The 27,970-nt window shown below is 56.5% G+C and overlaps 3 protein-coding genes and 1 gene segment (V, D, J or C); 1 reads left to right on the forward strand and 3 right to left on the reverse strand.

The window, feature by feature from the left end:
* Positions 1-580: 580 nt before the first annotated feature.
* Positions 581-4,295, reverse strand: LOC146765175 (uncharacterized; the record flags this gene model as incomplete). Its single annotated transcript, XM_085561994.1, has 2 exons — positions 1,417-4,295; positions 581-918 (listed from the first exon to the last, which is right to left on the reverse strand). Coding segments are annotated over exons 1-2 (687 nt in total), but the record flags the coding sequence as incomplete, so codon positions are not given.
* LOC146765176 (feather keratin Cos1-2-like) lies at positions 2,159-2,893 on the forward strand. The gene is made up of 2 exons (XM_085561995.1): positions 2,159-2,245; positions 2,570-2,893. The coding sequence occupies exons 1-2, from the start codon at positions 2,159-2,161 to the stop codon at positions 2,891-2,893; spliced, it is 411 nt and encodes a 136-aa protein (XP_085418121.1).
* Positions 4,296-10,754: 6,459 nt separating the features above from the next.
* Positions 10,755-14,061, reverse strand: LOC146765177 (Ig kappa chain V-V region MOPC 21-like). The segment is given in 2 exon segments: positions 10,755-11,486; positions 12,335-14,061. Coding segments are annotated over 2 exon segments (660 nt in total).
* Positions 14,062-19,146: 5,085 nt separating this feature from the next.
* On the reverse strand, positions 19,147-27,580 carry LOC110483424 (uncharacterized). Its single transcript, XM_085561996.1, has 6 exons — positions 27,134-27,580; positions 26,394-26,758; positions 23,604-23,762; positions 22,685-23,063; positions 20,845-20,916; positions 19,147-20,078 (listed from the first exon to the last, which is right to left on the reverse strand). The coding sequence occupies exons 1-6, from the start codon at positions 27,186-27,188 to the stop codon at positions 19,324-19,326; spliced, it is 1,785 nt and encodes a 594-aa protein (XP_085418122.1). The 5' UTR covers positions 27,189-27,580; the 3' UTR covers positions 19,147-19,323.
* Positions 27,581-27,970: the final 390 nt, after the last annotated feature.

A 27,970-nucleotide genomic window follows, 5' to 3' on the forward strand; every position in this document is an offset into this window, starting at 1 on the left:
CACATTTGCCCTGGATATCTAGGTAGGAATGCTGCCCTTAATCACCTTGTACTATAGAACAGAGACATTTCTGCAGGGACCGAGATGGGAATTCCTTTGTCAGCTCAGAAAGCCTCTCTCCGCACCCCTCTCATGGCATGACCCACGGAGGTGACAGCACTCCATTAATTAGCCCCTGTGTGCGTGTCAGTGCAGCTGCTCGGTCAGTTCGCAGCCCAGGAGCTCTCCAGGAGCAGCTCTTTGATTTGCAGAGCCGGCTGAGAGCAGCAGCAGCAGCAGGCGTGGCCGGAGGGCCAGAGGCGCTGGCAGAGGCGCCTTTGGGCGCAGCAGTTGGGTGCGAGGCGGCGGCGGGCTCGGGAGCGAGGGGAGGCCGGGATGTGCGCGGCGAGCGTGCGAGCGCAGGGTGCGGGCGGGTTGTGAGGCCGTGCGGGGCCGTGCGGGGCCGTGCGGGGCCGTGCGGGGCCGTGCGGGGCCGTGCGGGGCCGGTGCGGGCGGGCTCGGGGCAGAGGAAGGAGCTGCGGGGCCGCGCGGGGCCCGGCGGCCGGAGCGGCAGCGCCCCCTGCTGGCCCCGCCCGGCCCCGCCCGCGCCGGTTCGTGCCCGGCCGCAGCCCCGGCTCCTCTGCCCGTGGCCCAGCGCGCAGTAATACACGGCCGCGTCCCCGCGCCGGGGCCAGCCGAGCCGCAGCGCGCTCCAGCGCCCGTCCTCCGACACCCGCAGCTCTCCTGCAATGGCCGGCACCTCCTTGGAGCCTCTAGCAGCGAGGGTGAGGAATTCGGGTGCTCGGCCCGGGAGCTGACGGTAGAAATGGATGTAATCAGCACTCCCTTTGTTGGAGTGTGAGCAGGTGATGTTGATGCCAGTACCCTCGGTGGTTTCCAGGAGTGGCTCCTGCTGTACCTGGGCTCTGACTGCAGCCACTGCCGAGAACATAAAAAGGAAAAGGCTGAAATCTTGCATTGCCCTACTTCAAAGAACGAAATCCGCAGAAACATTCAGGAACATACAGAGATAATGAGGAAAGCAGTACCGACGGGATTTCAAGATAGGCAGGAATGGAATTGTCCATTAGTGGTTTGTGGAGAGATGAACGCATGAATGACAGAAAGAATGGTGCAGACAACAGGGTGTGGGAGTATGTTGAAGAGAGCATAAAAAGAAAAGAAGAAAAGTTACAAGTGCTAAGGACAGACTCTATAGGTTATAAAGAAAGAGAAGGATGGAATGCTTGTGCAGGGTTGGATAAAGAAAAGAAAAAGGAGACTTCTGAGGGACTGCGGGATGGAGAAAAGGGCGAGATGAATGCGAGAACAGCTCTCGGGAAGAGGTCTGCGAGGAAGCCAGGCAGGAGGGCAGCCTGCCGGGACCTGCGGGATCACCCCAGTCTCAAACCTGTCCCCTTCCCCACCCCCGCGCACCGAGCAGCAGCAGCGCGGGCAGCGCCGCCAGCCCCGCGCCCCGACACCGCCGCATGCCGCCGCTCCGCCGGCCGAGCCTCGCTGTGCCCCTCAGCCCCGGCTCTGCTGCGGCCGTGCCGCCTCCTCTGCAACGCCGCCAGCTCCGCCCCGGCCCAGAGCCCTGCGCCGCCGCTGCTCGGGCTCTCGCCGGCTCCGGCCAGGGAACGGAGGGGAGGCGAGCGCGGTGCCAGCGGGGCGGCGCTCGGGGCTCTGCGCGGCGGAAGCGGCGGCGCCGGGCTGGGGGCAGGGATCGGGCTGGTATCGTGGAGCTGAGCATTGACAGGCCCTGGGGTTCCTTCGCTCCCATCATCTGTTCACTCACATCTCCCCTTTGCTGTCATGCTGGGGATTCCCGAATTGTCCTACAGGGCATGGGAAAGAAACCCACTCACATTGATACAGGAGCTGGGCATAAAACCTCAGCAATTCTCTGTATCCATAAAACCAAACTGATGCAGGACAGGGAAGAGCAGCTGTGCACTGGTGTGGAGAGACCGGTCCCAGTCCATGTGTCTGAGTGTCCATGTGTCTGTATGTGTGTGAGTGCTCGCTGCCATGCTGAGGCACTCCCAACACTTTAAATAGAATTAAACTAAAACGCCAAATCTGGGTGAAACAATCCTTGTTGGGACTGGAAATTAGCTGGAGCAAAAGTTGATGTTCCGACCTGCTGGAAAAGGAGAGCTCAGGAAGCAGGGAGTGCATGTCAGTGCCTCTTCCCTGGACAAATCTGCATTCTACTACATCATTGCTCAGTGGCACCCAGGCTCCTTCTGAGTCTGGAAACCAGGTGAGTCTGATGCCCCTTCACTTTCTCTTTCGCTTACAAAATGATCCACGTAGCAAATATCCCAGCAGAGGTTGTTTTCTTCTATGCTCAGTCTACTCTCATGCCAAAGATATTTGGGTGACATTGTGTAATAGAAAAAAGCTGCAGTGTAGCTACAGGGGCCCATGCTTAAGGAATTAGGAGAGAGTCTCCCTGGGCCAGGCTGCTATTTGCAGGGCAAAGAAGAAAGCTCCTTGCTGGGGCTATAGATCCCAACTCAGGAGTGGCCTTGGTTGCTCTCATTCACCCCTGTGCTCTCTGCTTCTTGTCTGCTCCCTCTGCCAGGTGCACTTTTCACTTGGAGCCGTGTCCTGCTACAGCCCGTGCTGGCCATGCCGGCCCTGCGGCCCCACCCCGCTGGCCAAGAGCTGCAATGAGCCCTGTGCCAGGCAGTGCCAGGACTCCACCGTCGGCACTGAGCCCTCCCCCGTGCTGCTGACCCTGCCCAGCCCCATGCTCAGCTCCTTCCCACAGAACACCGGGCTGGGATCCTCCACCCCGGCTGCTGTTGGCAGCATCCTCAGCTGTGACCGAGTGCCCATCAGCTCTGGGGGCTGTGACCCGGCTGGCATTTCCAGGTGCTGCTATGGCACAAGGTCCCTGCCCTGAAGCAGATGCTGGGAAAGCCCCATGGAGACAGCTCAGGTTCCTCAGAACAAGGTGCAGGGCAAAGGATGGACATTTCTCAGTGTTGGTCCCAGGACAGCTGCAAGGCTTTGCCTTTCCCTTTACTTTGTTTGCTTTGTCTCCCCTTGGCAGTGCGGTGCCAGCAAGGGCAGCCTGGTGGGGCCCATCAGTCTCGTCTCCCTGTCTGGGGCAGGTAGACAGGCACCGTGTGGGAACCTCTGCAGTGCCAAGGAGGACGGACTCTCAGATGGCCCCGGGCTGCCAGCACTGCTGTTGTGCACTTGTGCTGAGTTTCTTTGTGTCTTTGTGCCCCATTAAATCTCTCTGCTGCATTCAGGCCTGGTCTCTCTGCAATCATTCCCCTGTGCAGATGCTCTCCAAGCTGTCAAAGTAAAAGGGAGCTGAACAAGGCTGGGGCCCCAGCAGATCTGCTGTTTACAACCAGAGCAGTGCTGCTGGGAGATGTGGTGGCTGGAGGCCGTGTTGGGCACAGCAACTATGAAATGGCAGGGTTTTCATTTCATGGAAATGAAGGGATATCAAGAAAACCTCTACCCTGGACTTCCAGAGGGTGGACTTTTGCCTGTTGAGGACACTGATGTGGAACGTCCCTTGGGAAGCAGCTCTTGAAAAGAAAGTGGCCCCAAAGACTGGATGTGATTTAAGAAATAAATCTCAAAGGCACAGGAGCAGACTGGACCTGTGTGCAAAAAGATATGGAGGTAGTGAAGAACTGCCTGGCTGAGAAGGGAGCATTCCCAGGAACTCTGGGAATAAATCGATGTTTTATCACCTTTGGAAAAGGGTAGGCAGCTCAGGAAGAGTTGGACGATGTCATTAGGTCATGTAGAAAGAAAAGCAGAGAGGACAAAGCGCAGAACTTGATCTAGCCCATTCTGTAAGGGGTAATTAGGAGTGTTTTTACAAATACATTAACGAGGACTGAGAATAATCACCATTCTCCATTGGACACCGTGGGCAATATATTCACCAAAACTAAGGGAACTGCTGAGGTGATTAGCAACTTCATTGGTTTAGTCTTCAGGAGCAGGATTGATGATCCTCACGGGAACTGGCCTCATGATCTGGAAGACATGGAAGATAAGCAGCACGGAACTGCTGCAATCCAGATGGAGAAAGTTAAAGATTGGCTAAGGGATTTAGATGCTCAAAAGTCCTTGGGATTGGGAGGGATTTGTGCTAGGGAGATGAGGCAGCTGGGGCAAATGATCATTAAGCCAGTGCTGAGAAGAGGGGCAGAGGGAGGACTGTGACTCCGAGCTGGTCGGTGACTCGGTGCCGGTGTGGATTTTGAAGTCGGTATCGGCATCGGTCCCATTGCGGCAGCGCCCCGGGATCCCGGGCCGAGCGGGGCGAGGCGGCCCCGGCGGCCGGAGCGGCAGCGCCCCCTGCTGGCCCCGCCCGGCCCCGCCCGCGCCGGTTCGTGCCCGGCCGCAGCCCCGGCTCCTCTGCCCGTGGCCCAGCGCGCAGTAATACACGGCCGCGTCCCCGCGCCGGGGCCAGCCGAGCCGCAGCGCGCTCCAGCGCCGGTCTGCCGACACCCACAGCTGGCCCAGATTGTCCGGCAGCTCTTTCGACTCTTTCATAGTGAGTGCGAGGAGTTCGGGTGCTCGGCCAGGGAGATGTCGGTACCACTGGATCCATTCGTTGGTTTGGATTTTGGGATGTGAGCAGGTGATGTTGATGCCGGTGCCCTCGGTGGTCTCCAACGACGGCTCCTGCTCTATCTGAGCTCTGGCCACAGTCCCTGCCACAGGGAAAAGAAGAATCAGTTTTCTTTTTCTGAAAAAGCCTTGCAGGGGGAGATGGGAGAGGACGACAGAACAGAGCTAAATGGGATATGTTCTGGCAATCAAGTTTGGAGAGCTAATTTCACTGAGTCTGTTTGTCTGAAAACAAGGATCTGTGAGAGGTGTTTTGAGGAAAAATCAGACCGAAATTACAAAAATACACCAGCTAGGAGGGAGGAAGGGATGGATGGAGGGAGGGAGGGAGGCAAGGAGGGAGAGACGGAGTTGTACAGACATGGAGTAAAAAAAGCAAAATGGGAAGAATTATCTTAACAGAGGGAAGAAAGTATCAGGGAAGAGGAGGAAACACAGGGTAAATAAGAACTGAAAAGAAACAGGAGGATAAGAGATGAATTTCGGGCTAGGCGGTCTCACGTAGTCACCCGACCCAGACGCCCCCGGCCGCCAACACAACGCACCAAGCAGCAGCAGCGCGGCCAGCGCCGCAAGCCCCGCGCCCCGACACCGCCGCATGCCACCGCCCCGACGGCCTAACATTGTTCTCCTCTCCCTCTCCCTCCCCCTCTCCCTGTCCCTCTCCCTCTCCCTCTCCTCTCCTCCCTAACGCCGCCAGCTCCGCCCCGGCCCAAATCAGCCCCCGCCTCTCCCCGCAGCAGCACCTTCAGCAGCGCCACCAGCACGTTGGGCACGGCCAGCGACAAGAGGCAGCTGTGTCCCATCGCACACAGCAGCCGCCCCGCGTGGGGAGCAGATCCAGCCCGCACCATCTGCAGCGGGCAGCTGCCGGCCCCGCTCGGCTGCGCTCAGGCTCTGCGGGAGCCTGGCAAGCTGCTGCTCTGTGCTCTTCAGGGCCACAGCAGCGCTCGGGGCCCTGGCAGAGGCAGCAAATTCCCTTCCGATGAGGGACACACACGGACACAGCCAGGGCCGTGCTCAGCGCCGTGGAGCCACAGACAAATCCGTGCTTCCCGTGTGTCCGTGCAAACGGGGCTGCTCCGAGAGCTCACAAGGCAGGAACACACAACCAGCGCTGGGCTCCGCTGGGGACATGTGGGGCAAAAGCAGCAGGGCTGGAGTGTGGCAGGACAAGGTCTCAGGCAAGCACAGGGGGTACTTTTCTTTCTTTAGAGAGTGCACAATGCAGAAAGGAGTATAAAGTGTACTAAATATTCTGTCAGGGAAAGCGCTAGAATGAATTCTGTCCAAACCCTTAGACCATAGTACACACATGTGGATGCAACTTCTGGTGAACACTGGGGTGAGATCAGGGTCCCTTCCCCAAGCTCAGCCTTGCCCTGACACATCCCCTCCCTGCCCTGCCTTGTTGCACAGCCGAGGCAGCTCCCTGCACCAGGGTGTCTCGCAGAGCACAGAGGTACAAGGCAGTGTCAGAGAGCTCCACTTCCTCCAACTGCAGGACACTGGATTTGCCCGTGGTGTTCAGGTGCGTGGTGATCCGGCCGCTGTGCTTGGGGCCACTCCCTGCTTGATAGGAGAGCAGCTGCGGGGCTTGGCCTTTCCGCAGCTGGTACCAGAGCAAGGCATAAAAATTACTGCTCTGGTATTTGCAGGTGGTGTGGAAGGGGTGTCCCTGCTTCACCGTGACTGGTCCATCATCCTGGGTGACCGTGTCCTGCCCCGTGGCGCCTGGAAGAAAGTGATGGTGAGCTGCTCCACAGGGAAGGACTCCAGGTAGGAAAAACAAATTGGGTGCAAATGCATTCTACAAAACCAGATGTGGAGATGGACAGGTGAGAGTGAGTTTGGACAGGATTTCAGAGCTCTCAGCTGCTCTGTGTAGCTGCTCCTACATCTGCTTCTAAGACGACTCGGGAACAGCCTAAATTTTAGGTGCTCAAACAGGCAGAGGAACCCATCAAGGTACAGCTAAAGGATTCATCTTGCTTCTGCATCCCTGTCACCACTGAGTTTTCCTCAGTTCCTGAGTACACATAAAGCTGATCTTGGAAAGCGGGAGCCATGGTTGTGTTGCCAGCTCAGAGAACTCTGGAAGCCCTGGCAGAGCTGTGTCAACCTGGAGGCAGAATGGGACGCCCTGATAATGTCAATGAAATAGGAACATTGAGGTGCCTGGGGAAGGTTTGACAGGATCTTGGAATTTACATTAACACTGGAACTATATCTGACTGCAAAGATAGCTCAGATCTCCTGAGGTAACGGCAAAAGGATCAGAAAAGAGCAGCAGAGGGAGATGCGTTGAAGGTAAGAGAAAAGACAGAGAAATGTCCCGAGATTTCTCTCTTTTCCCTTTTCCATTACAAATCAAAGAACTTCTTTAGCACACACTTGGAAAACCACAAAGAGGAGCCGATTTTTCTCAGCCTTTCCCATCTAATCGCTGATATTTCCCTACAAAGTCCTGATAAGGCTGTTGAGGATTTCCTGGAGGTAAGAAAAAGAGGAAGAGAAGAAGACGGGTGCTTTGGGGAAAAGGCAGGACTTACCCAGGAGCCGGGCCAGCAAGACGCTGAGGATGAGAGATGCGAGGTGCATGCCGAGAGCGAGCTGCGTGTTTGCTGAGTGAGGAAGAGTCCGAAAGCACGCGGCAGCGCCGAGAGAACGGAGCTGCCGGGAGCGGCTCTGGGCGGGAGCAAAGGCAGCAGCGGCGGGAGCAGGCAGAGCAATGCCCTGGTCTTGCAGCGCCTGAAATGCTCCTTGTGCGTTTGTCGCTGCTCCAGCAGCAGCCGCCGAGGCTCCCTCAGCCATCGGCACCGGGAGCATTCCGTGCCTCTGGGGCCTCGCTCATGGCAAGGGGCTGTTCCCGCTCAGCTCGCAGTGGAGTCCTCACCTCCGCAGCTGGAACGGCCAGCTCTGCTGCACAGCCAGGCCTGGGCACTTGGCAGCTCAGGGGCTTCTTCCCCACGGAGCGTTCTCACCTTCCCGAGGTGTCCTCAGCTCGGTGGGGTCATTGCTCTTTCCTCTGGGAACAGGAGACCTCTCTTTTTGTCACTTGTCCCCTGCACTTCATCTGCCTGGGATGAATGCCTCTTTCCACGGTCCCTCATTTCCACCCCTTTTGCCAGTCAACCCCAGAATCATCCCATATTCGTCAGTTTGGTTTTATTTTAAATCGAGATTTCTCAAAAAAAAAAAAAAATTAAAAAATGAAAAAGAAATCAATAAAAAAAACCCCCACAACATTCTGTAATGATGTGAATGAAGATGCAGGTAATGATAATGGTTTAATAGCGATAATCTCACGCAAGTGTTGCACTTCCCCATGGATGAGAACGAGATATCTAGAGAAGTGGGAGGTCCTGTGGTTCTCACAGATTTTCAAAGTAAAAGCATTACATTCTAAAGGCTCCTTTGCTCGTTGTGCCTTCTTAAGCTTCAGAGCAAAGATGATCAGACATGTACAGGGAGATGAGGATTCTTCCCAGTACTTGTGCTGAGAATGGAATCCTGCAGCCATCCTTGTTGATCCCAGAGACACATCACCGGAAGTCTCTTTTCCTTAGGATTCCATGTCCTCTCTCATCATCCCTTTACCATTTGTCACTGACAAAACTCAGCCTGAGCCAATTCACAGCCACAGCTATTGTTCCCTAATGGCCAATCAATTAGAGGGTGATGAGCTCCGAGCTCCCTCTTTCCCTCCTTTATCACCTTCTGCCACGTCTGTGTGCTTTGTTTATCACTTTCACTTTTCCTTATTCTTCCCTAGTAAAGGAAAATGGACGTCATGCGATCCTCGAGGAACCAGACACTCTCATCTTTCACATGCCCTGACGATGGCCTCTGCTGAACTTTCTCAGCCCAGGGAGCTCCTGATGATGCTGAAAGCTTCCTATCCTCAAAAGTAAAAGGGGTCTCTAGAGCAAGTGTCGGGAGAGAAACCTCATGTGGAGCTCAATGTTTCATATGTCTCCCTCCAGTACTTGCAGGTTTGCCAAATCCTGGCATCTGCTTTTCGGGATACCTGAGAGATTACTAACGTGAAGGGAAAGGGACAAATCTGGTTTTGTGTGGACGATGGCTGTGACAGTGTCGTCAGCTGATTTGAGATGCTCCTCTTCTCCAACCAATTTATTGTTTTCACTCCAGGATGTTCTCCTATTTAAGAAAGAGTCTGACTGCACATCCATTATTGTTTGGGGGAAACTGAGGATGAGAAAAAGAAATGCAGAGACGTGATTGCCAGGCTTAGGTGGGATAGAGAGCACATTTGATTTACACACCCAGGTGAGAATGCTGCTTTTATTCACGTGGCCATATGGAGAAGAGACACTTCTGCAGCGACAGAGATGGAGATTCCTTCGTGACCTCGGTAAGCCTGACTGCAAACCCGTTTTATATCATGACCTACTGAGGTGACAGCACTCCATGAATTAGCCCGTGTGCGTGTCAGTGCAGCTGCTCGGTCAGTTCGCAGCCCAGGAGCTCTCCAGGAGCAGCTCTTTGATTTGCAGAGCCGGCTGAGAGCAGCAGCAGCAGCAGGCGTGGCCGGAGGGCGAGAGGCGCTGGCAGAGGCGCCTTTGGGCGCAGCAGTTGGGTGCGAGGCGGCGGCGGGCTCGGGAGCGAGGGGAGGCCGGGCCGTGCGCGGCGAGCGTGCGAGCGCAGGGTGCGGGCGGGTTGTGAGGCCGTGCGGGGCCGTGCGGGGCCGTGCGGGGCCGTGCGGGGCCGGTGCGGGGCCGTGCGGGGCCGTGCGGGGCCGGTGCGGGCGGGCTCGGGGCAGAGGAAGGAGCTGCGGGGCCGCGCGGGGCCCGGCGGCCGGAGCGGCAGCGCCCCCTGCTGGCCCCGCCCGGCCCCGCCCGCGCCGGTTCGTGCCCGGCCGCAGCCCCGGCTCCTCTGCCCGTGGCCCAGCGCGCAGTAATACACGGCCGCGTCCCCGCGCCGGGGCCAGCCGAGCCGCAGCGCGCTCCAGCGCCGGTCTGCCGACACCCACAGCTCTCCTGCAATGCCCGGCAGCTTTTTGGAGTCTTTGTGAATGCTCGCGAGGAGTTCTGGTCCCTGGCCCGGGAGCTGTCGGTACCAGAAGATCGTTTCGCTGGTCTGGATTTTGGGATGTGAGCAGGTGATGTTGATGCCTGTGCCCTCGGTGGTCTCCAAGGACGGCTCCTGCTCTATCTGGGCTCTGGCCACAGCCACTGCAACCGGGAAAAGAACAATCACTTTTCATTCACAGAAAAAGGAGGGAGAGATGGGAAAGGAGGAGCGTTACACGAGATATGTCTCGATAATAGAGTATGAATAGATTATTTATCCGAGAGTGTTTGGCTGGGGATACGAACCTATGAAGAGTATTTTGACGCACAATTGCAACTTTTACGAGAAAAATTGAATGTGGAAAATAGATTACCCTGGAGGAAGAGAGGGGAGGGAGGGAGGGATGGACGGATGGGTGGAAGGACGGATGGATGGATGGATGGATGGACGGTTGGATTGATGGATGGATGGATGAAAAAACGGAGTAAAAAGGACAAACTAGCTGGGAGAACTTCAATGAGTAAAAAAAAAAAAAACAAAATCAAAAAACATTACATTAGAGGATGGGACAGGGATCAAACAAGAACTGAGACGGAGAAAAGGAGTTAGAGATGAATCTTAGAGAGAGAAGGGTCTCACACAGCCCCCCGACCATCCGCACTGCTTCCTTCCCCGCTCACCGAGCAGCAGCAGCGCGGGCAGCGCCGCCAGCCCCCCGCCCCGACACCGCCGCATGCCGCCGCTCCGCCGGCCGAGCCTCGCTGTGCCCCTCAGCCCCGGCTCTGCTGCGGCCGTGCCGCCTCCTCTGCAACGCCGCCAGCTCCGCCCCAGCCCAAATCTGCCCCCGCCTCTCCCCGCAGCAGCACCTTCAGCAGCGCCACCAGCACGTTGGGCACGGCCAGCGACAAGAGCCAGCTGTGTCCCATCGCACACAGCAGCCGCCCCGCGTGGGGAGCAGATCCAGCCCGCACCATCTGCAGCGGGCAGCTGCCGGCCCCGCTCGGCTGCGCTCAGGCTCTGCGGGAGCCTGGCAAGCTGCTGCTCTGTGCTCTTCAGGGCCACAGCAGCGCTCGGGGCCCTGGCAGAGGCAGCAAATTCCCTCGCGATGAGGGACACACACTTACACAGCCAGGGCCGTGCTTAGCGCCGTGGAGCCACAGACAAACCCGTGCTTCCCGTGTGTCCGTGCAAACGGGGCTGCTCCGAGAGCTCACAAGGCAGGAACACACAACCAGCGCTGGGCTCTGCTGGGGACATGTGGGGCAAAAGCAGCAGGGCTATAATGTGGAAGGACAAGGTCTCAGGCAGGCACAGGGGAGACTTTTCTTTACTCAGACGCTGCACAATGCAGGAATGAGTAAAATAGTCCAAATGAGTTTGTCATGGAAAGTACTAGAATGAATTCTGTCCAAACCTCCAGTTCATAGTACACAGATGTGAATGCAACTTCTGGTGAACACCAGGCAGAGATCAGGGTCCCTTCCCCAAGCTCAGCCTTGCCCTGACACATCCCCTCCCTGCCCTGCCTTGTTGCACAGCCAAGGCAGCTCCCTGCACCAGGGTGTCTTGCAGAGCACAGAGGTACCAGGCAGTGTCAGAGAGCTCCACTTCCTCCAGCTGCAGGACACTGGATTTGCCCGTGGTGTTCAGGTGCGTGGTGATCCGGCCGCTGTGCTTGGGGCCACTCCCTGCTTGATAGGAGAGCAGCTGTGGGGCTTGACCTTTCCGCAGCTGGTACCAGTACGAGGCATTAAAAGTATTGGTCTGGTATTTGCAGGTGGTGTGAAAGGAGTGTCCCTGCTTCACCGTGACTGGTCCATTATCCTGGGTGACCGTGTCCTGCCCCGTGGCGCCTGGAAGAAAGTGATGGTGAGCCACTCCAAAGTGAAGGGCTCTAGGTTGGAAAAACAAATTGGATGCAAAAGCAGTCTTCACAACCAGATATGCAGAAGTACAGGTGACAGTGATTATGCGCAAGATTTCCGAGCTCTCAGCACGGGAAAACCGTTAGAAGTGCTGCTTTGTGTCCCTGCTCCTACATCTGCTTCTAAGACGACCCGGGAACAGCCTAAATTTTAGGTGCTCCATCAGGCTGAGAAACTCATCGAGGTACAGCAGAAGGGTCCATGCTGCGTCCCCTTTCCTGTGACTCAATCCTGTCAACTCTGAGGGTTGCTCAATCCCTGAGAACACACAATGGTAATCTTGGAAAGAGGGAACTGCTGGTTGTTCTGGCAGCCCAGAGAACTCTGGAAGCCGGGGCAGCCTGGAGGCAGAATGGGATGCCCTATTAAGAAAATGAAATTAAAAGCAGTTCGGTGTCTGAAGCAGCTTTGACGGGATGAGGGAATTTATATTAAAATAGGAAGAATGTGGGATTGCGGAGACAGCAGAGATCTTCTGAGGTTACAAGAAAAGGATGAGACGAAAGAGAGGTAGAGGGAGATGCGTTGAAGGTGGGAGAAAAAACAGATAAGTAGTCCGAGATTTTTCTGCTTTCCCTTCCACTTTCCCTTACAAATCAAAGAACTTCTTGAGCAAGCTCTTGCGAAACCACAAAGAGAAGCCGAGTTTTCTCAGCCTTTCCTCTCTAATCACTGATATTTCCTTACAAGGTCCTGATAAGGCTGTTGAGGATTTCCTGGAGGCAAGAATAAGAGGAAGAGAAGAAGGGTGCCTTGGGGGAAAAGGCAGGACTTACCCAGGAGCCGGGCCAGCAAGACGCTGAGGATGAGAGATGCGAGGTGCATGCCGAGAGCGAGCTGCGTGTTTGCTGAGTGAGGAAGAGTCCGAAAGCACGCGGCAGCGCCGAGAGAACGGAGCTGCCGGGAGCGGCTCTGGGCGGGAGCAAAGGCAGCAGCGGCGGGAGCAGGCAGAGCAATGCCCTGGTCTTGCAGCGCCTGAAATGCTCCTTGTGCGTTTGTCGCTGCTCCAGCAGCAGCCGCCGAGGCTCCCTCAGCCATCGGCACCGGGAGCATTCCGTGCCTCTGGGGCCTCGCTCATGGCAAGGGGCTGTTCCCGCTCAGCTCGCAGTGGAGTCCTCACCTCCGCAGCTGGAACGGCCAGCTCTGCTGCACAGCCAGGCCTGGGCACTTGGCAGCTCAGGAGCTTCTTCCCCACGGAGCTTTCTCACCTTCCCGAGGTGTCCTCAGCTCGGTGAGGTCACTGCTAATCCCCAAATCCAGACGACCTTTGGACCACTCCGACGCTCAAGACTGCACAGATTGAGAAGCATTCCATTATTTGTGCTCCCTAATCCCATAAATCATCTTCACACCTCCTTTATCCTCCTATTCCACTTGTCTCTTCTTGCCACTGGCAGCGCTCGGCCCGAGCCACTTTACAGCAGTTTCCTAATGGCTTATCAATTCGAAGCAGAAGAGGTCTGAGCTCCCCACTGCTCTCCTTTATCACCCACTGCCAGACTGGTGTCATTTGTTGTGCTTTGTTCATCACTTTCCCTGTTCCTTGTTCCTCCGTTGGAAAGGAAAATGAACGTGATGTGAGCCTCGGAGAACCAGACACTCTCGCCTTTCACATGCCCTGACTGTGGCCTCTGCTGAACTTGCTCAGCCCATGGAGTTCCTCAAGATGCTGAAAGGCTGCTGTCCCCAAAGGAAACGGGGTCTCTAGAGCAAGTGTCAGGAGAGAAACCTGATGTGGAGCTCAGTCTTTCAAGTGTCTCCCTCCAACACTTGCACCATTGCTAAATGCTGGCATTTGTTCTTGTGGATGCTTGACATGTTACTAACGTGAAGAGAAGGGACCAATTATTTTAATGGGACAGGTGGGTGTGAAGGAGCACTTCGATGATTTGAAATGCTCTTCTACTTCTCCTGACTTATTGTTTTACTTCCCGGCTGTTCTACTGTTTCAGGAAGGTGGTGAATGATCATCCATGAGTGTTTTGGGAAAAGTGGGGATGAGAATGAAACATAAAGAGAAGTGAATTCTAGGCTGAAAGCACACCTCATTTACACATCCCGCTGAGAATGCTGCCTCTTATTCAAATTGCAGTATGGAACAGAGACATTTCAGCAGCGACAGAGATAGAGATACCTTTGTCAACTCAGAAAGTCTGACTGCAAACCCGTCTCATGACAAGACCCATGGAGGTGACAGCACACCATGAATAAGCCCCTGCGTGCCTGTCAGTGCAGCTGCTCGGTCAGTTCGCAGCCCAGGAGCTCTCCAGGAGCAGCTCTTTGCTTTGCAGAGCCGGCTGAGAGCAGCAGCAGCAGCAGGCGTGGCCGGAGGGCGAGAGGCGCTGGCAGAGGCGCCTTTGGGCGCAGCAGTTGGGTGCGAGGCGGCGGCGGGCTCGGGAGCGAGGGGAGGCCGGGCTGTGCGCGGCGAGCGTGCGAGCGCAGGGTGCGGGCGGGTTGTGAGGCCGTGCGGGGCCGTGCGGGGCCGTGCGGGGCCGTGCGGGGCCGGTGCGGGGCCGTGCGGGGCCGGTGCGGGCGGGCTCGGGGCAGAGGAAGGAGCTGCGGGGCCGCGCGGGGCCCGGCGGCCGGAGCGGCAGCGCCCCCTGCTGGCCCCGCCCGGCCCCGCCCGCGCCGGTTCGTGCCCGGCCGCAGCCCCGGCTCCTCTGCCCGTGGCCCAGCGCGCAGTAATACACGGCCGCGTCCCCGCGCCGGGGCCAGCCGAGCCGCAGCGCGCTCCAGCGCCGATCTGCCGACACCCACAGCTGGCCCAGGTCGTCCGGCAGCTCTTTCGACTCTTTCATAGTGAGTGCGAGGAGTTTGGGTGCCTGGCCCGGGAGCTGTCGGTACCACTGGATCCAGTCGAAGGTCTGGATTTTGGGATGTGAGCAGGTGATGTTGATGCCGGTGCCCTCGGTGGTCTCCAATGACGGCTCCTGCTCTATCTGGGCTCTGGCCATAGCCACTGCCACCGGGAAAAGAACAATCACTTTTCTTTCCCAGGAAACGGAGAGAGATTGGAAAAGAGGACAGATCAGCCTTAACTGAGAGATTTCTCTATAATAAAGTAAGAAGAGATTATTTATCCGAGAGTGTTTGGTTGGGGACACGAACCTATGAAGGGTGTTTAGATGGGCAATTGCAATTTTCAAGAGTAGAAAGGAATGAGCAAAAAAGATTTTCCTGAAGTGAAAGATGGATGGATGGATGGATGGATGGATGGATGGATGGATGGATGGATGGATAGGTGAATAAACGGAGTACAAAAGGCAAATTAGCTGGGAGGACTTCACTGAGGCAAAAAAAAAACAACCCATGACGGTAAAGGAGGAGACAGAGAGGAAACAAAAACAGAGATGGAGAAAAGGATTTAGAGATTAATATTAAGGCGATAGGAGTGTCACAGTCCCTCCCGACCACCCGCACTGCTTCCTTCCCCTCGCACCGAGCAGCAGCAGCGCGGGCAGAGCCGCCAGCCCCGCGCCCCGACACCGCCGCATGCCGCCGCTCCGCCGGCCGAGCCTCGCTGTGCCCCTCAGCCCCGGCTCTGCTGCGGCCGTGCCGCCTCCTCTGCAACGCCGCCAGCTCCGCCCCGGCCCAGAGCCCTGCGCCGCCGCTGCTCGGGCTCTCGCCGGCTCCGGCCAGGGAACGGAGGGGAGGCGAGCGCGGTGCCAGCGGGGCGGCGCTCGGGGCTCTGCGCGGCGGAAGCGGCGGCGCCGGGCTGGGGGCAAGGATCGGGCTGGTATCGTGGAGCTGAGCACTGAGAGGGCCCTGGGGTTCCTTCGCTCCCATCATCTGTTCACTCACATCTCCCCTTTGCTGTCATGTTGGGCATTCCCGAACTGTCCTTCAGGGCACGGGAAAGAAACCCACTCGCATGGATAGAGGAGGTGGGCATAAAGCCTCAGCCTTTCTCTGTATCCATAAAACCAAACTGATGCAGGACAGGGAAGAGCAGCTGTGCATTGGCCTGGAGAGACCGGTCCCGGTCCGTGTGTCTGAGTGTCCATGTGTCTCCGTGTGTTTGGGCGCTCGCTGCCATGCTGAAGCACTCCCAACACTTTAAATAGAATTAAACTAAAATACCAAATCTGGGTGAAACCATCCTTGTTGGGACTGGAAATTGGCTGGAGCAAAAGTTGATGTTCCGACCTGCTGGAAAAGGATGGCTCAGGAATCAGGGTGTGCATGTCAGTGCCTCTTCCCTGGACAAATCTGCATGCTGCTACGTCATTGCTCAACCACACCAGGCTCCTTCTGAGTCTGGAAACCAGATGAGTCTGATGCCACTTCCCTTTCTCTTTCTCTTACAAAATGATCCACGTAGCAAATATCCCAGCGGAGGTTGTTTTCTTCTATGCTCAGTCTACTCTCATGCCAAAGATATTTGGGTGACATTGTGTAATAGAAAAAAGCTGCAGTGTAGCTACAGGGGCCCATGCTTAAGGAATTAGGAGAGAGTCTCCCTGGGCCAGGCTGCTATTTGCAGGGCAAAGAAGAAGCTTCTTGCTGCGGCTCCAGCTCCCAACTCAGCTGTGACCTTGGTTGCTCTCATTCACCCCTGTGCTCTCTGCTTCTTGTCTGCTCCCTCTGCCAGGTGCACTTTTCACTTGGAGCCGTGTCCTGCTACAGCCCGTGCTGGCCATGCCGGCCCTGCGGTCCCACCCCGCTGGCCAAGAGCTGCAATGAGCCCTGTGCCAGGCAGTGCCAGGACTCCACCGTCGGCACTGAGCCCTCCCCCGTGCTGGTCACCCTGCCCGGCGCCATGCTCAGCTCCTTCCCACAGAACACCGGGCTGGGATCCTCCACCCCGGCTGCTGTTGGCAGCATCCTCAGCTGTGACCGAGTGCCCATCAACTCTGGTGGCTGTGACCCGGCTGGCATTTCCAGGTGCTGCTATGGCACAAGGTCCCTGCCCTGAAGCTGATGCTGGGAAAGCCCCATGGAGACAGCTCAGGTTCCGCAGAACAATGTGCTGGGCAAAGGATGGACATTTCTCAGTGTTGGTCCCAGGACAGCTGCAAGGCTTGGCCTTTCCCTTTTCTTTGTTTGCTTTGTCTCCCCTTGGCAGTGCGGTGCCAGCAAGGGCAGCCTGGTGGGGCCCATCAGTCTCGTCTCCCTGTCTGGGGCAGGTAGACAGGCACCGTGTGGGAACCTCTGCACTGCCAAGGAGGACAGACTCTCAGATGACCCCTGGGAGATGTGGTGGCTGGAGGTTGTGTTGGGCACAACAACTATGAAATGACAGGGTTTTCAATATTCTGTAAAGGAAGGGAAATCAACACAATTTCTACTCAGGACTTCCAGAGGGTGAACTTCGGCCTGTTGTAAGAGACCATCTGAAGACCCTCACTCATTTGTCTGCTGATTGCCATGAGAAGGAGAAACCCCCCCACTGCAGTTATGGCTTGGAGAAGGCAACAGTGCCGGTGCAGCCACTGCACCCTAATGCCAGCTGTTCTGAACCAGGCATGGCAAGAACTTGGCAAGGACTTGGTGACGTCCCAGCATGGACCCAGCATGGGCGTCTTGCTGCAATTCCTGCTTCACTCTCCACCTTTAAGCCAAATGAACTCTTGGGGTGAATCTGGTGGTCTCTCACTGAACACCCCTCATCTGCCTCATTACCACCGGGACAGACAAAGATCAAGAACCCTCTCCCCAAGGACTGAGACTGAGACCCCTCCCACAGGGAGTGAGGGGGAGAATGACATGACCTGTTCTTCTCCAGTAACTTCAATGGACTTATTCTTCATTGTGTTCATCTTGCCTGGATAATTTTCAGTAGATGCAGCTGTCCACCCCACAGCAATTTCAATAGATTCTCATTGTTCTGCATGTTCCCCCCTTTTCCCCTCTGTGGACTATAACCGGACCCCTGGGTTGGGTAGGACTTTGGAGACTCCCCCAAACACAACAAGTCAGATCCCCATTGTCCGGATCAGTGAGGATCTCATCTCACCTGTGTTGGTGGTTATTCCTATGCCCCTTTCTCTCTCTCTCTCTCTCTCTCTCTCTCTCTCTCTCTCTCTCTCTCTCTCATTTTTATTTATTTTCTGACTCCACTATCGCATTTATTGTCTTGGCCCCTACTAAATGTGCATTTGTTGTCATTAAACTGATAGTCCCCTGCTGTTTTTCTTTTGCACTTTCGGATCGGCTAAAGAACCGTCACGACACCGCGCTATAAGCGGACCGTGACAGAAGGTCGGTGACTGCAAGCTGGAGCTGCCGTTGTCATTGTCAGTGCTGGTGTCAATGCTGGAGTCGGTGGCGGTGCTGATGTCGGTGCCGGTGCCAGTGCCATTACGGGCCTCGGTGCCGGTGCCGGTGCCGGTGGCGGCAGCGCCCCGGGATCCCGGGCCGAGCGGGGCGAGGCGGCCCCGGCGGCCGGAGCGGCAGCGCCCCCTGCTGGCCCCGCCCGGCCCCGCCCGCGCCGGTTCGTGCCCGGCCGCAGCCCCGGCTCCTCTGCCCGTGGCCCAGCGCGCAGTAATACACGGCCGCGTCCCCGCGCCGGGGCCAGCCGAGCCGCAGCGCGCTCCAGCGCCGGTCTGCCGACACCCACAGCTCTCCTGCAATGCCCGGCAGCTTTTTGGAATCTTTATGAATGCTCGCGAGGAGTTCAGGTCCGTGGCCCGGGGGCTGTCGGTATCAGAAGATCGTTTGGCCGTCCGGATTTTGGGATGCGGGCATGTGATGTTGATGCCGGTGCCCTCGGTGGTCTCCAATGACGGCTCCTGCTGTACCTGAGCTCTGGCCACAGTCCCTGCCACTGGGAAAAGAACAATCACTTTTCTTTCAGAGAAAAAGGAGGGAGAGATGGGAAAGAGGACAGATCAGAATTAACTGAGATATGTTTTCGAGAACAGAGTATTTAGAGATTATTTATTCAGAGTGTTTGGCTGGGGACGGGAACTTAAGAATGGTGTTGCAATTTTTAAAAGTAGAAAGGAATGAGCAAAATAGATTTTTCTGGGGGATGGATGGATGGATGGATGGATGGATGGATGGATGGATGGATGGATGGATGGATGGATGGATGGAAGGATAAACGGAGTGAAAAAGGCAAACTAGCTGGGAGGACTTCACTGAGACCAAAAAAAAACAACGCATGACGATAAAGTAGGAGACAGAGACGAAACAAAAACAGAGGTGGAGAAAAGGATTTAGAGATTAATATTAAGGCGATAGGAGTGCCACAGTCCCTCCCGACCAACCGCACTGCTTCCTTCCCTGCGCACCGAGCAGTAGCAGCGCGGGCAGCGCCGCCAGCCCCGCGCCCCGACACCGCCGCATGCCGCCGCTCCGCCGGCCGAGCCTCGCTGTGCCCCTCAGCCCCGGCTCTGCTGCGGCCGTGCCGCCTCATCTGCAACGCCGCCAGCTCCGCCCCAGCCCAAATCTGCCCCCGCCTCTCCCCGCAGCAGCACCTTCAGCAGCGCCACCAGCACGTTGGGCACGGCCAGCGACAAGAGCCAGCTGTGTCCCATCGCACACAGCAGCCGCCCCGCGTGGGGAGCAGATCCAGCCCGCACCATCTGCAGCGGGCAGCTGCCGGCCCCGCTCGACTGCGCTCAGGCTCTGCGGGAGCCTGGCAAGCTGCTGCTCTGTGCTCTTCAGGGCCACAGCAGCGCTCGGGGCCCTGGCAGAGGCAGCAAATTCCCTCCCGATGAGGGACACACACGGACACAGCCAGGGCCGTGCTCAGCGCCGTGGAGCCACAGACAAACCCGTGCTTCCCGTGTGTCCGTGCAAACGGGGCTGCTCCGAGAGCTCACAAGGCAGGAACACACAACCAGCGCTGGGCTCCGCTGGGGACATGTGGGGCAAAAGCAGCAGGGCTGGAATGTGGCAGGACAAGGTCCCAGGCAAGCAGAGGAGAAAATTTTCTTTCTTTAGATACTGCACAATGCAGAGGTATGTCAAAATAGTCGAAGACGCGTTTGCAATGACCCCATGATACGACGCATTGTGTCAAAACCATCAGACGATAGTACACACATGTGAATGCAACTTCTGATGAACACCGGCTTGAGATCAGGGTCTCCCTCCCCAAGCTCAGCCTTGCCCTGACACATCCCCTCCCTGCCCTGCCTTGTTGCACAGCCAAGGCAGCTCCCTGCACCAGGGTGCCTTGCAGAGCACAGAGGTACAAGGCACTGTCAGAGAGCTCCACTTCCTCCAGCTGCAGGACACTGGATTTGCCCGTGGTGTTCAGGTGCGTGGTGATCCGGCCGCTGTGCTTGGGGCCACTCCCTGCTTGATAGGAGAGCAGCTGCGGGGCTTGACCTTTCCGCAGCTGGTACCAGAACAATCCCCTAAAATCACTGCTCTGGTATTTGCAGGTGGTGTGGAAGGGGTGTCCCTGCTTCACCGTGACTGGTCCATCATCCTGGGTGACCGTGTCCTGCCCCGTGGCGCCTGGAAGAAAGTGATGGTGAGCCGCTCCACAGGGAAGGAATCCAGGCATGAAGAACAGATCGAGTGCAAAACTCTGGAGGGGAAATCTCTCTGCCCTGCTGCGCAGTCCTCAGATGTGCAGATGGACAGGTGAGAGCGATTTTGGACAGGATTTCAGAGCTCTCAGCAGAGCAGGACCATGACAAGACATAAGCTGCCTTCCTGCTACTACTTCTGCCGCTCAGAAGACCTGGGAATAGCCTAAATTTTGTGTGCTCCAGCAGGCTGAGGAACCATCGAGGTACAGTCAAAGGGTTCATCCTGCTTCCCCATCCCTGTCACCTCTGACGGTTCCTCAGTCCCTGAGTCGACACAACGGTGATCTTGGAAAGAGGGAGCCCCGGTTGTTCTGGCAGCACAGAGAACTCTGGAAGCCGTGACAGAGATGTGGCAGACTGGAGGCAGAATGGGTTGCCCTGTTAATAAAATGAGATTAAAAGCAGTGTCGTGCCTGGGGCAGGTTCGACAGGATCTGGGAATATACGCTAAAATAGGAAGAATGTGGGATTGAAGAGACAGCAGATATCTCCTGAGGTTAGGAGAAAAGGATCAGACGAGAGAGAGGTAGAGGGAAATGCGTTGAAGGTGAGAGAAAAAACAGATAAGTAGTCCGAGATTTTTCTGCTTTCCCTTCCATTTCCCCTTACATATCAAAGAACTTCTTTAGCAAGCACTTGCAATACCACAATGATGAGCCGATTTTTCTCAGCCTTTCCCATCTAATCGCTGATATTTACCTACAAAGTCCTGATAAGGCTGTTGAGCATTTCCTGCGGGTAACAAGAAGAGGAAGAAGTAAAGAAGAAGGGTGCCTTGGGGAAAATGCAGGACTTACCCAGGAGCCGGGCCAGCAAGACGCTGAGGATGAGAGATGCGAGGTGCATGCCGAGAGCGAGCTGCGTGTTTGCTGAGTGAGGAAGAGTCCGAAAGCACGCGGCAGCGCCGAGAGAACGGAGCTGCCGGGAGCGGCTCTGGGCGGGAGCAAAGGCAGCAGCGGCGGGAGCAGGCAGAGCAATGCCCTGGCCTTGCAGCGCCTGAAATGCTCCTTGTGCGTTTGTCGCTGCTCCAGCAGCAGCCGCCGAGGCTCCCTCAGCCGTCGGCACCGGGAGCATTCCGTGCCTCTGGGGCCTCGCTCATGGCAAGGGGCTGTTCCCGCTCAGCTCGCAGTGGAGTCCTCACCTCCGCAGCTGGAACGGCCAGCTCTGCTGCACAGCCAGGCCTGGGCACTTGGCAGCCCAGGGGCTTCTTCCCCACGGAGCTTTCTCACCTTCCCGAGGTGTCCTCAGCTCTGTGAGGTCACTGCTAATCCCCAAATCCAGACGACCCTTGGACCACTCCGACGCTCAAGACTGCGCAGATTCAGAAGCATTCCATTATTTGTGCTCCCAAATCCCATAAATCCCCGTCAAACCTCCTTTATCCTCCTAATGCACTTGTCCCTTCTTGCCACTGGCTGAGCTTGGCCCGAGGCACTTCACAGCAGTTTCCTAATGGCCCATCAATGAGAAAATGGAGAGATATGAGCTCCTCACTGCTCTCCTTTATCACCCACTGCCAGACAGGTGTCATTTGTTGTGCTTTGTTCATCACTTTCCCTGTTCCTTGTTCTTCCCTTGCAAAGGAAAATGGATGTGATGTGAGCCTCAGAGAACAGACACTCCCGCCTTTCACATGCCCTGATTGTGGCCTGTGCCGAACTTGTTCAGCCCATGGAGTTCCTCAAGATGCTGAAAGGCTCCTGTCCCCAAAGGAAACGGGGTCTCTAGAGAAGTGTCGGGAGAGAAACCTGATGTAGAGCTCAGTCTTCCAAGTGTCTCCCTCCAACACTTGCAGCATTGCTAAATCCAGGCATTTGATCTTGTGGATGCTTGGCCGGTTACTAACGTGAAGGGAAGGGACCTATTAGTTTAATGGGGCAGGTGGGTGTGAAGGAGCACTTCGATGATTTGAAATGCTCCTCTACTACTCCTGACTTATTGTTTTACTTCCCGGCTGTTCTACTGTTTCACGAAGGTGGTGAATGATCATCCATGAGTGTTTTGGGAAAAGTGAGGATGGGAATGAAACATGTAGAAAAGTGAGTTTTAGGCTGAAAGCACACCTCATTTACACATCCCGCTGAGAATGCTGCCTCTTATTCACATTGCAGTATGGAACAGAGACATTTCAGCAGCGACAGAGATGGGGATTCCTTTGTCAGTTCAGAAAGTCTGACTGCAAACCCCTCTCATGCCATGACCCACTGAGCTGACAGCACTCCATTAATTAGCCCCTGTGTGCCTGTCAGTGCAGCTGCTCGGTCAGTTCGCAGCCCAGGAGCTCTCCAGGAGCAGCTCTTTGCTTTGCAGAGCCGGCTGAGAGCATCAGCAGCAGCAGGCGTGGCCGGAGGGCGAGAGGCGCTGGCAGAGGCGCCTTTGGGCGCAGCAGTTGGGTGCGAGGCGGCGGCGGGCTCGGGAGCGAGGGGAGGCCGGGCTGTGCGCGGCGAGCGTGCGAGCGCAGGGTGCGGGCGGGTTGTGAGGCCGTGCGGGGCCGTGCGTGGCCGTGCGGGGCCGTGCGGAGCCGTGCGGGGCCGGTGCGGGCGGGCTCGGGGCAGAGGAAGGAGCTGCGGGGCCGCGCGGGGCCCGGCGGCCGGAGCGGCAGCGCCCCCTGCTGGCCCCGCCCGGCCCCGCCCGCGCCGGTTCGTGCCCGGCCGCAGCCCCGGCTCCTCTGCCCGTGGCCCAGCGCGCAGTAATACACGGCCGCGTCCCCGCGCCGGGGCCAGCCGAGCCGCAGCGCGCTCCAGCGCCGGTCTGCCGACACCCACAGCTGGCCCAGATTGTCCGGCAGCTCTTTGGACTCCCTCACTGTTAACACAAGGAGCTGGGGGGCTTTGTCCGGCAGCTGACGGTACCATTGGATGGTTTCGCCCAGCCGAATGTTGGAGTGTGAGCAGCTGATGTTGATGCCATTGCCCTCAGTCGCCTCCAGGGACGCTTCCTGCTGTATCTGAGCTCCAGCAACAGCCACTGCCACGGACCAAAGAATAATCACTTTTCTTTTCACAGAAATGCCATTCTGGAGGAGATGGGAGAGGGTGACAGATCGGAGCGAACATGGATAATGTTTTGAGAATAGAGGTGAGAGACATTATTACTCTGAGGGTGCTTGGCTGAAAATAAAAACCTACAAGGGATGATTTGAATGAAAATCAGAAGGAATTATCAAGAACAGTGCGGCTGAGAGGGATGGATGGATGGATGGATGGATGGATGGATGGATGGATGGATGGATGGATGGATGGATGGATGGATAAAGATATGGAAAAATAAAGGCAAGCTGGGAATACATTACTTAATGGATGGAGAAAAAAGTCAGGGCAGATGATAGGACAGAAGGTATATAAAAACCGAAAAGAAACAGGAGGGTAAGAGAGTACTCTTGAGCTGGGGCTGGTCTCACGCTGCCCGATAAAGCGGACTCCCCATCGCCGTCAACGCAACGCACCGAGCAGCAGCAGCGACGCCGCCAGCCCCGCGCCCCGACACCGCCGCATGCCGCCGCTCCGCCGGCCGAGCCTCGCTGTGCCCCTCAGCCCCGGCTCTGCTGCGGCCGTGCCGCCTCCTCTGCAACGCCGCCAGCTCCGCCCCGGCCCAGAGCCCTGCGCCGCCGCTGCTCGGGCTCTCGCCGGCTCCGGCCAGGGAACGGAGGGGAGGCGAGCGCGGTGCCAGCGGGGCGGCGCTCGGGGCTCTGCGCGGCGGAAGCGGCGGCGCCGGGCTGGGGGCAAGGATCGGGCTGGTATCGTGGAGCTGAGCATTGACAGGCCCTCCATCATCTGTTCACTCACATCTCCCCTCTGCTGTCATGCTGGGGATTCCCGAATTGTCCTTCAGGGCACTGGAAAGAAACCCACTCAGACGGATACAGGAGCTGGGCATAAAGCCTCAGCCTTTCTCTGTGTACACGAAACAAAACTGATGCACCTCAGGGAAAAGCAGCTGTGCACTGGCTTGGAGAGTCCTGTCCGTATGTCTGTGGGTCTTTGCAGCTGTGTGTCCGTGTGTCTGTGTGTCCTTGTATCTGTGTCTGTGGGTCCATGTGTCTGTATATGTGTGAGCAATCCTAGCCATGCTGAGGTACTCCCAAAAATTCTAACAGAATGAAACTAAAATCCAAACCTGGGTGATACCATCCTTGTTGGGGCTGGCAATTGGCAGGAGCAGACCGTGATGTTTAGAGCAGCTGGAAAAGGACAGCTCAAGAAGCAGGGAGTGCATTTCAGTGTCTCTTCCCTGGACAAATGTGGAGGCTGCTACATCATTGATCAGCTGCACACAGGTTCCTTGTGACTCTTGAAACCAGGTCAGTCTGATACCCCTTCCCTTTCTCTTAAACTTAAAAAATTATCCACGTGACAAATATGTCAGTGGAGATTGTTTTTTTCTGTGCTCTGTCCGCACTGAAGACAAATATATATCTGAGACATTGGATAATAGAGAAAAGCAGAATAGTGTCTGTAGGGTCTCATGCTTAAGAAATTAGGAGACACACTCTGGGCCAGGCTGCTATTTGCAGGGCAAGGAAGAAAGCTCCTTGCCGAGGCTCCAGCTCCCAACTCAGCAGTGGCCTTGGTTGCTCTCATTCACCCCTGTTCTCTCTGCTTCTTGTCTGCTCCCTCTGCCGGGTGCACTTTTCATTTGGAGCCGTGTCCTGCTACAGCCCGTGCTGGCCATGCCGGCCCTGCGGCCCCACCCCGCTGGCCAAGAGCTGCAATGAGCCCTGTGCCAGGCAGTGCCAGGACTCCACCGTCGGCACTGAGCCCTCCCCCGTGCTGGTCACCCTGCCCAGCCCCATGCTCAGCTCCTTCCCACAGAACACCGGGCTGGGATCCTCCACCCCGGCTGCTATTGGCAGCATCCTCAGCTGTGACTGAGTGCCCATCAGCTCTGGGGACTGTGACCCGGCTGGCATTTCCAGGTGCTGCTATGGCACAAGGTCCCTGCCCTGAAGCAGATGCTGGGAAAGCCCCATGGGGACAACTCAGGTTCCTCAGAACAAGGTGCTGGGCAAAGGATGGACATTTCTCAGTGTTGGTCCCAGGACAGCTGCAAGGCTTGGCCTTTCCCTTTTCTTTGTTTGCTTTGTCTCCCCTTGGCAGTGCAGTGCCAGCAAGGGCAGCCTGGTGGGGCCCATCAGTCTCGTCTCCCTGTCTGGGGCAGGTAGACAGGCACCGTGTGGGAACCTCTGCACTGCCAAGGAGGACAGACTCTCAGATGGCCCCTGGGAGATGTGGTGGCTGGAGGTTGTGTTGGGCACAACAACTATGAAATGACAGGGTTTTCAATATTCTGTAAAGGAAGGGAAATCAATACAATCTCTACTCAGGACTTCCAGAGGGTGAACTTCGGCCTGTTTTAAGAGACCATCTGAAGACCCTCACTCATTTGTCTGCTGATTGCCATGACAAGGAGAAACCCCCCCACTGCAGTTATGGCTTGGAGAAGGCAACAGTGCCGGTGCAGCCACTGCACCCTAATGCCAGCTGTTCCGAACCAGGCATGGCAAGAACTTGGAAAGGACTTGGTGACGACCCAGCAGGAACCAGCACGGGCATCCTGCTACAATTCCTGCTTCAGTCTCCACCTTTAAGCCAAATGAACTCTTGGGGTGAGTCTGGTGGTCTTTCACTGAACACCCCTCATCTGCCTCATTACCACCGTGACAGACAAAGATCAAGAACCCTCTCCCCAAGGACTGAGACTGAGACCCCTCCCACAGGGAGTGAGGGGGAGAATGACATGACCTGTTCTTCTCCAGTAACTTCAATGGACTTATTCTTCATTGTGTTCATCTTGCCTGGATAGTTTTCAGTAGATGCAGCTGTCCACCCCACAGCAATTTCAATAGATTCTCATTGTTCTGCATGTTCCCCCCTTTTCCCCTCTGTGGACTATAACCGGGCCCCTGGGTTGGGTAGGACTTTGGAGACTCCCCCAAACACAACAAGTCAGATCCCCATTGTCCGGATCAGTGAGGATCTCATCTCACCTGTGTTGGTGGTTATTCCTATGCCCCTTTCTCTCTCTCTCTCTCTCTCTCTCTCTCTCTCTCTCTTATTTTTATTTATTTTCTGACTCCACTATCGCATTTATTATCTTGGCCCCTAATAAATGTGCATTTGTTGTCATTAAACTGATAGTCCCCTGCTGTTTGTCTTTTGCACTTTGGGATCGGCTAAAGAACCATCACGACACCGCGCTATAAGCGGACCGTGACAGAATGTCGGTGACTGCAAGCTGGAGCTGCCGTTGTCATTGTCAGTGCTGGTGTCAATGCTGGAGTCGGTGCCGGTGCTGATGTCGGTGCCGGTGCCAGTGCCATTACGGGCCTCGGAGCCATTGCCGGTACCGGCGGCGGCAGCGCCCCGGAATCCCGGGCCGAGCAGAGGAGTGCCCGGCCGCAGCCCCGGCTCCTCTGCCCGTGGCCCAGCGCGCAGTAATACACGGCCGCGTCCCCGCGCCGGGGCCAGCCGAGCCGCAGCGCGCTCCAGCGCCGATCTGCCGACACCCACAGCTCTCCTGCAATGGCCGGCAGCTTTTTGGAGTCTTTGAGAATGCTTGCGAGGAATTCGGGTTCCCTGCCCGGGAGCTGTCGGTACCAGTGGATGTAATTGTTGGTCTGGATTTTGGGATGTGAGCAGGTGATGTTGATGCCGGTGCCCTCGGTGGTCTCCAGTGACGGCTCTTGCTGTATCTGGGCTCTGATTGCATCCACTGAGGGGGAGAAAAGAAATTGCAAACCTCAATACCTACATTCTCTCCAGCCCTCCACTGAACCAGATCCTGCAGAAGCAGGCAGGAACATACAAAGATGATGAGTAGAATACTTTGCAGAGGATGTCAACATGTGCAGGAACGGATATGTCCATCTATACTAAGTACATAAAATATGCAAAAAGACACAGAGGAAAGGAAGGTATATTAATCGTTGGAGAAAGAAGAGGGTGATGGGTTTTCTGAGTGAATAAGAAATGATGCAAAGTAAGCGATGGACTCGAGGATGGTTATGGGGCGGAGGTCCGTGAAGAAGCCAAAGGGGGAGGTAATTTTTAGGGACCTGCGGGGTCACCCCAGCCCCACTCTGCGCACCGAGCAGCAGCAGTGCGGCCAGCGCCGCCAGCCCCGCGCCCCGACACCGCCGCATGCCGCCGCTCCGCCGGCCGAGCCTCGCTGTGCCCCTCAGCCCTGGCTCTATGCTCTGACTGTGCCGGCTCCTTTTCTCCCCTCTCCTCTCTCTCCATCGCCCCCAGCTCCGCCCCGGGGTTGAGTCCTGCGCTGGCGCCGCTCAGACTCTCGCCTGGGCTCGGAGCACTCGGGCTCTGCACAGGCACAGCTTGTTGTCCTGGCAAATGGGACTCTTCCCCTCCTCCAGCAAAGACATCCCAGCGAGAATTAGCCGGCACAGCGCCAGCTGCAGCCTGAGAGGCAGCAACAAGGCCCTGAACCAGAAGATGGAGCAGCTTCCCCGAGCTGCCTCTGTGCTCAGGGACTGGAAACAGCAGCCAGGGATTTTCTGCAGATGGCAATCAGGAGGCTGAAAGCCCCATGTTCCAGCAGCTGTTCGTAGCCTAGTCTCATGTTGCAGAGAACTTCCAGAGTCTAGTCTGTATTCCCTGTTTCCTTTGTACAGGTGGCTCCAGGATTTTCTGGGAACAACTTGAGCAACAGAGGCCAGTTCACTGCCTTTTCTTGGTTGTTCGGTGTCACCTCCAAACTTGAGGAGAGTGTCCTACTTCCCACTATTCATGACATTCATGGTAATGTGCAACACTAGTGGTCCTACTGCTGATCCCTGAGAGACCCCAGAGTTGTCTGCCAGCTGCTATTTGAAGCAATGGCTACAACTCTTTAGGCCTGGTAGGCCAGACAATTTTCCACTCACTTTATCACGCTCTTACTGATCCCTTCCGTCACCAATATGGTCAC

Source organism: Lonchura striata, chromosome 27, assembly GCF_050655825.1.
Source record: "Lonchura striata isolate lonStrDom1 chromosome 27, ASM5065582v1, whole genome shotgun sequence".
Taxonomy (NCBI): domain Eukaryota; kingdom Metazoa; phylum Chordata; class Aves; order Passeriformes; family Estrildidae; genus Lonchura; species Lonchura striata.